This window comes from Sinocyclocheilus rhinocerous, unplaced genomic scaffold (genome assembly GCF_001515625.1).
Source record: "Sinocyclocheilus rhinocerous isolate Xijiao unplaced genomic scaffold, SAMN03320098_v1.1 scaffold2046, whole genome shotgun sequence".
Taxonomy (NCBI): domain Eukaryota; kingdom Metazoa; phylum Chordata; class Actinopteri; order Cypriniformes; family Cyprinidae; genus Sinocyclocheilus; species Sinocyclocheilus rhinocerous.
The window spans coordinates 895,197-903,708 of record NW_015639535.1 but is presented as its reverse complement, the minus strand read 5'-3'; the positions used below and the strand labels follow the sequence as shown (position 1 = coordinate 903,708).

The 8,512-nt window shown below is 39.0% G+C and overlaps 1 protein-coding gene across 1 annotated transcript in view; it reads right to left on the bottom strand.

Moving 5' to 3' along the window:
- Positions 1-1,525: 1,525 nt before the first annotated feature.
- The window catches only part of LOC107751479 (aryl hydrocarbon receptor-like), a 56,893-nt gene continuing 49,906 nt past the window's right edge, over positions 1,526-8,512 (bottom strand). Inside the window, exon 12 of the mRNA XM_016567220.1 lies at positions 1,526-1,763. Coding sequence (XP_016422706.1) covers positions 1,602-1,763 — 162 coding nt within the window. The 3' untranslated portion in view covers positions 1,526-1,601. The remainder of the gene's footprint in view (positions 1,764-8,512) is intronic.

Here is an 8,512-nt window from a genome sequence, read left to right as displayed (position 1 = left end):
TTGTAGTGCTCTTTAAAATAGTGCTTACAACAATATGAAATAACTTTTTTTTTTTTGACTATTTACAAACTCTTTAAACATTTTGTAAATGATTGTCATATTGTTTTCTGATATACGTGTTAAAGAAATTTGAATCCATAGTTGAGCCAGTGGTACCTCTTAGAGGAAATGTCTGCAAATACAGTATATATATATGTATTTAAAAAAAGAAAAGTAAAAACAACGAGGCTGGCCTGGAAATTCATTTTCTCTGTGACTTCATAATACTATAACATTTAACATTATTATTCATTAAACACCTTGCAGCACCAAATATTCTTTTTCTTTTTTAACTGCTTTACAATATACTCAACACATTCAACAATTTCAGCTTCCAGAATCTCTTTTCATGGACAAAACAAACCTGGTTTTTGAAAAGCATAAGTTCTGGACAACATGGTCTCATGTCAAACACATAATTTGAGTTAACTGTATTAAAAATCATAGTAGATTGTACTAGTTCGCTCCTACAAAATGTATGATTTTTACTTCAATTGAGACAAATCAAAACAAATCGTATGAGTTAACCGTGGTAAAAATTGTAATATATTGTAGATGTTGGCATGTACAAAATGTAAAATTTTTACTCCAATTGACTGTTATATTTGTATAAAATGCACGATTTTTACTGTAATTGAGACAAATCAACTAATCAATTTAAAGGCAATATAACATGTACAAGTCCACTTGCATGTACATATTTTATGCATTTATCTGATTTACCTGGTTAACTCTTACAAATTATTACGCGTTTGTCACAAGACTGGGTTGCTTCTGGATTCACTATACACATGAACACCTGTATCTAAAAGGTAAGTTGAATTTGATCTAGAATCATCTTTTCAAAATCTAATCACACAAAATGTAATAGAGAGAAGGGGTTCAGATCTACAAGTGACATCTGCTAAACTGCTTTATTATTGACATCGCACATAAGTATTCTTTCAGTAAACGGAAGGTAACACCCTTGCTTTTTTCCCCATAAATAAATATGCATCCCAGTCTTCTGTTCATATAAACATCAGTCATTTACTGCGTTTCAGGACAATCAGTTTTGTAAGAGCTATACGTTGCACATGCTCTTACGTGATTTACAGACGTTGCATCGCAAGTCGCAAACAATTTTGAATAAAGCCCAATTAATGGAGACTGACATCTCACACACATATTACACACAAACGTATCTCGACACGCACCTGTTACAGACGACATACAAACTGCATCTGCCAACTGGAGAAATTTCCCTACGTCTCAAAAAGCATTAATGACACTGAGAGAAATAATCCGAATATACTGTAATTGATACATAATTCATTCATAACTGAATTAATAATATAAATGAGAGTGCTATCACATTATCTTGGGTGGAGTATTCAGCAATTGGTTTGATATTCCAGAGGTCAGTCTGGCTCATTTTAATTTAAATTAAAATTGATTTATTCAAGTGGATAAGCAAATCTAAAAAAATCAAAATTGCATTTTTGAATGTCTTTTTTATTATTTATTTGACAGTCTTCTCATGATTGATGGCATCTTTTCGGACGGATCTGTATTGAGTGTGTTCAGAGGTAGAAACCAGTGGTCGGAGGGTCTGGGGGAGGTGGGAGTGGCTCAGGAAGGGGGTGGGGACTGTTGCCAGGTGTGGCCACTGCATTGCCGTTGGGGACCAAACAACTTCCTGTGTAGGCCACACTAGCGGAGTTGAGTATAAAGCCCGTCTCCATCTGGAAACAAACAAACAAACAAATGTTAGAAGTATTTAGCTAAATGGCTAAAAGCTAGCTAAAAGTGAAATTATCTAGTTAAAAATGTATGTATTAATTTCACAGTTACAAATATAAATAGGCCTACGTTTTATATAAATATATAAAATATAGACAATAATAATAATTATAACATACAGGATGATTAGCATTGATAATTTTGTCAATGTCAATTAAAGGGGCCATATGATGTTGCTAAAAAGAACATTATTTTGTGTATTTGGTGTAATGAAATGTGTTTATGCGGTTTAAGGTTCAAAAACCACATTATTTTCCACATACTGTACATTATTGTTTCTCCTCTATGCCCCATCTTTCTGAAACACGTCGATTTTTACAAAGCTCATCGGTCTGTCTACCAGGATCAGGAAACAGTCCTCCATAAAATGCGCTGCACACATCTGAATATTTGGGTTGAACTGTTCTGGAACAGTGTTGTAAATACAACTTAACCACTGATTTCTAGTTGTGTCCTCTTTTGGAAGGCCAAACAAAGTAGTTTCGCTTTCACAATGAAACACATAGCGTCTCACATGGCGGGCTTGAGTAAGCGGAGGCCGGCGGCTAGAGTGAGCGGCGGCCGGCGGGCTTGAGAACAGCGCGGCTCTCTTTGGATTTGAGACTTTAGTCTTTGCAACTTTACGGATCTTCTTTATGCACCAAGAGCTTGTAACACTCCAAAGAGAAAGGAAAAATTGAAATCGCATCATATGACCCCTTTAAGAACTTGAGGTGCATCCCAAATCGCGCACTTATGCACTATTCTATGACGTTTTTAGTATAAATAGTGCGAGTAGTGTGTTCACTGAAAATTCCGAAAAGAAAAAAGTGCACTTTAAATACCCAGATGATGCACTTAAATAACTGAAAAAACGAAGTGTGGAATGTTGGACACGTCACGTTGCACTTAACTGTCAGAGCTTTAATTACGTTGCGAAGGGGGAGGGGCTGTCAGACTCCAATTATGAATGACAAAATAACCTTATACTGTATAATTCATACACTACATGGTTGAGTACATAGTGCATAAGTACATAGTGTATAAGTGCATAGTGTATAGTGTTAGTTGGGATGCAGTTATAAGACTTCTGTTAGCCTAGCTTAAAACAGCTTTTGAAAGTCATATAAAGTAAATACAGAATAAAAATGACAAAATCCACAGCGAGCAACCATGACCTTTCATTAGCATTAGACCAACTTCTCTGCTATTGACCCAAATTTACAGAGCTCACTTATGGTGCTAGCTTATAGAACTAGCACAGCGGTTGCTTATTTAAGCAGGTTACCGGCAGCTGGACAGCAGATGTTGTGTTTGTTGGGGTCATTTAAGGTCTTCACAAGATACATTAACCAGGATCATAATCAGAAACAAAAACTGCAGAAACTGAAGAAATCCCATGCCATTTTTGGAGGTAAACTCATCAAAATAAAGTCCAAACTGCCACATACAAAATGCTAACCAAAACAAATCTTAAAGATTAGCTGGGTAAAAGCTTTAAAAAATGACATCACTTGGCATAATGTCAGTGCAACTCATAATTCATTAACTGTTCACATTTGCAGATGATAAGTAAATTCTTGGCTATATCACAAAGCTCCTATAGTTATAGTATATGAAAGTGTAGTGTTAGTATGCATGAGGTAATGTTGATGCTGGATTGTAGGTCATGGCTGCTCACGCCTGACTGGGCATTTAAGCTCTATTCTCCTTTCAGCTGAGAGCAGTGACCCTGAACACACACAACTCAGAAAACTCAAAGCCTAGAATGTAGTGCTGGGCTGAATTGTCTCTCTTTTTTTCCTCACCTTGCCCTTCCATTGATGATTGCCATTCCAATTTTAGTACTATTTCTAACTGTACCACCCTCATCTCTCTTTTTCTTTCAAAAGTTGCTGCAGCACTTTTTTGCAAAAGTCACCACCACAATGCCAAGCAAAAGTCAAAACAGTCCACCCAAAGTATCTGATAGTATTTGGGGTCTAGATCTTCAGTCTATTATGTTTCAGTTGTCTGCCAGGTGAACTGTAATTGTACTCAACAAGCCATACTATTTGAGATATCATTGATGCCCGTAGCGTAGACAACAAGGGATAAGTTATGCACCAAATTTGTCTTAGCAAGCACTGCTAACCATCTACAGAAAACACAATCCCTACATGTGGAACCACAGCATGGTGCCCTACATGTGGAAAGGCAAGATCGTCTGGATAAATGAGTGCAGACAGGGGCCCATGGTCTCTGAATATTGCCTGCTGCATGAGCGGTCCTTTTGTGGAGGCTACTCTTCCTCTATCTCTCGTTCATAGCCTCAGGCTCCCATTTCACAATGGACTAGATGCTACAATTGGCTGCCATCAGTATAGCGGAAAAGCCTGTCTGATGCTGGTGGGTTGACCTGGAAGCTTACACTCTTAAGCTGAAGATTACGATCTTAATCACAGTCACTATAATAATGCAACACAGCAGGCAAAGCAAACATCCACCTGTGTGGGGCCCCACAGCGAATCTCTAGAGACTGCCAAGACTTTGTACTGTAGATCTGTCACTGTGCATTATGCAATCTCAGCACATTAGACGTGACCTATTAGGTCTTGGCCCCTTATACAGAGGACAATTAGATCAGAGTGAGCATTTAGGCCAATGGAAAAAAAGAAATATGGAGGGGGTGGAGTGGGGCGTATCATGGTTTGGAGTCCAGAATATCTTTTAAACTACAATATTAGACAATGAAGGGTGGTCAAAAGGGTCCTTATCATTATATGAAATGTTCACCCCAAACATGAAAATTCTGCCATTACTGCACACGCATGTTTCGTGGTACTCTCCTAAACACACGGCAAAGCCTGACACGGAAGAGAACAAATTCTTGAATAACGTCATTATTTTTGTATTATTTTTAAGTATCCCAGTAGCTTCATAACATTATGGTTTAAACCCCGATCACATAGACTATTTTAACAATGTCCTTACTACCTTTCTGGGCCTTGAAAGTGTCAGTTGCGTTGCTGTCTATGCAGGGTCAGAAACAGGGGCGATTTTAGGATTTTCATTTTAGGGGGGCTCAGCCCCCAATGAGGGTATAATAATAATAATAATAACACAAATTAAATAAAAAATGTTTGACTAACAGGGTAGGGTGGTATACTAAACTTATTGCAGTATTCCACTGTATTGCATAGACGTATAACATTTGAGTAATGAATAAGCCAAATACAAGTCTTCCTGATCACAACACACACACACCCCTGTTTACTGTACAAACACAAAATTTTACTGTTTGCATTTCTAGTACAAACCTCTTTCTTTAGGCTATACAAACCTCTTTCTATGCTCAAGTGCTGTCTGTCACTGTCTTTAATCACTATTTTATACTGAAAGTTCAATTTTCAAATGAAAATAGCAACATGATCGTTTTATAAAGTATGCGTTCATATGTGTTAAGGGCTACATTTTCGCTGGAGGAAACTGGTGTGATGAGGGGTGAATGGAGCGAAAACGTCACAGTAGATGGGAAACCGATTGCTCCCCCATGAAATTTTGTAAACTGTATTTATGAAAAAGAACTGCACAGATGCAGATATTATATCAATCTATTGATAAACACACACATCGTCCTCTGTTTCTCGCTCTGTGGATTGAAGAACTCGCTGAAAGACAGGGCGGAGCCCAAGTCTGCCGCTGTTTTCATATGAAATTTAAAGGGGACTGAGGCGATCATGAATTTGTGTACAGTTTATGGAGCTAATCACAACATTTTTAGGGGGGCCGAGTAGAAATTAAGGGGGACTAAAGCCCTCCTAAAAATGGCCTAGCGACGCCCATGGTCAGAAAGCTCTCGGATTTCATAAAAAATATCTTGGATTACGTTCAGAACATGAACGAAGGTCTTACAGGTTTGGAACGACATGAGGGTGAGTAATTAATTACAGAATTTCCATTTTTGGGTGAACTGTCCCTTTAAAGACTATTTAGTGGCTTTCGCACTGCGTAGTTCTAGGAACTAGCCAGCATGGTGGTTCCTAGAGAACCAATTTTCCTGGTTGCCATTTTCCTGGTTGCATTCACCAGGAACAGCATGCACTCTGAAGTGGCTGACGGCGACGTCTTTTTATTCACGGCATTTACAAACGTTAACAACTGGTGAAAGGAGGATGCCATGATGAAGCTGTTTTTGTTGTTGTCGTGGGTTTAGTGATAACTGAGATGGAATGTAAACACACAATTTACGCGATTGAAAGAGCATGAAAATCTGACTAAATCTTTTATGACAACTTGCAGTGTTACAAATCATCGAGGCTGAGAAAAGAACACGACGCTGCAGACAACAGGTAGCTAAATGCCGCTATCGCTGTGTTCGTGGAGTAAATATTTTTACATTGATTTTTAAAAATGCTGGGTAGCCAGTGTTTCGTATGTGTTTGGCCAGTCAGTGTACACTTACGTGACTGGTAGTTCCTATAGAATTGTTTTAGACCCTACTCTGGAGTAGGAGCTAATGTAGTTCCCCCAAACAAAGTTCTTAGAACTCAATACGTTCCTAGTTCCTGCGTTGTGTACACGTCAAAAAGCAGGTACCTCCTATGAAAAGTTTCCTCCTGTGCAAAAGCCCCTTTTGATACAATTTCTAGTGGACAATATTTCTAAGCCAGCAATCAATACCAGCTTGACAATGTAAGTAAAATGAGGTTCTGCAGGGATGTCTAATCCTGCAGAGTTTAGCTCAAACACATCCGCATGAAAGTTTCTAGTGATCCTGAAGACCTCCATTAGTTGGTTCAATGTGTTTAAAGTAGGACTGGTAATTTAACGTGTTAATTACATGAATTAATTACAGTGAAAAATAACGTGTTATAATTATTAATACATTTAACGCACTTGCCCCGCCCCAGACCTATGTGGGTCATCTGACATTTCATACAGCTGATTGATGACAAATATGAGGCAGGGCAACAACTTGCTGCGTGATGGAGCCTAGAGAACATAGTTAGAATGTCCCTAATAGTGATATCCGGTTCGCGAACGAATCGTTCGATTTAACCGGTTCTTCTTAGTGAACCGGTTGAACCAGTTCACCAAATCGGACTGAATCGTTTGAAACGGTTCGCGTCTCCAGTAAGCATTAATCCACAAATTACTTAAGTTATTTACTTTTTTAACGTGGCTGACACTCCCTCCGAGTCGAAATAAACCAATATCCAGGAGTAATTAATTTACTCAAACAGTACACTGACTGAACTGCTGTGAAGAGAGAACTGAAGATGAACACAAGCAGAGCAGCATGTGTGCAGCGAGCCGGATAACGAACGTACACACCCACTGCTGGAGCAGTTCTCGTTCTCGAGTCAAGAACCGGTTGCATCGGTTTTCGGATCACCAGTACACTGAACCGAAAACCGTTTCTTTCGGACACGTCCGATTTGAGAACCGATGAGCTGATGATACTGCGCATGCGTGTAATTTTTCAAGAGGACGAAAAGCATGTTATCCAAGTATTTTGTTAAACATCAGAAAGTGTGATAATATAAATATATTTTATTTTACTTTTTTAAAAAAGATGAATGTATCTAATCTGTGTACTTTGTTCAGTTGAAGATTCTGTTAGGTTATAGGCCAAAGGGGTTTGTCAGGGAAGTTGGACAATAATTAAGACTACGTTATATAGGAATAAGGGATGATTTATGAAATACCTGTACTGTAATTATAGTTAACGATGACACATTCACAAATTGAGTTTGTAGTAAATAGAACATGAACACGAGTAGAGCAGCTGATACTGAGTGCGTGCAGCGTGCCGGTTAGAACGGTTCTCGTTCTCGAGTCAAGAATCGGTTGCATCGGTTTTCGGATCACCAGTACACTGAACCGAGAACCGTTTCTTTCGGACACGTCCGATTTGAGAACCGATGAGCTGATGATACTGCGCATGCGTGATTCAGCGACAGCGTGTGTGATCTGAACTACCGAACCGAACAGTAATGACTGTCACAGCACAGCAGCACCGCCCGCCACAGGTGTCTGAACTCTGAACCGGACAACTGATGCCATCGTGAGCGCGGGTGAAACGAGGATAATGGGCCAATCCGGCGAAACGTAAATTTACTTAATTACAAATAAACCGTAATGGATTATACATAGTAAGTGGAGCATAGTTTCTGCGCTGATGAAGACTAATTTATTGACGTCATAACTGTAAAACATCCTAGTTTGCAGATCACTGCCTGTATATGTGTTGATGCTTTAGATACAAAAATCCAAATTGTAAGAAACGTATCAGATTATAATGATGTTTTAATTGACTGATGTTATGATTACTGACTTTATATTTGAATGTGTTAAGCCCGCGATAGACTTGACGCCATTACGTCATCGCCAATGACGTCATTACGTCGAGCGTAAAAGAACCGGTGAACCGGTTTTTTCAACCGGTTTATTGAATCGAACTGTCCGAAAGAACCGGTTCGCAGAAAAGAACCGAACTTCCCATCACTAGTGAGCGGTAGTGTTGGGTCGTTCTTGAACGATTCGTTCGTTTTGAACGAATCTTTAATGTGACTCGGGAAGAACGAGTCGTCTCGGGGAGTGAATCGTTCAGTGGGGAATGCGCAACATCCTATAGGTTCTGTACTGGAATTTGTCAAGTAGTTCACCTGGTTCGAGTCTTCGGGTTTTTCCGAGTCGTTCGTTCATCACGTGACAGCCCATAAGTTTA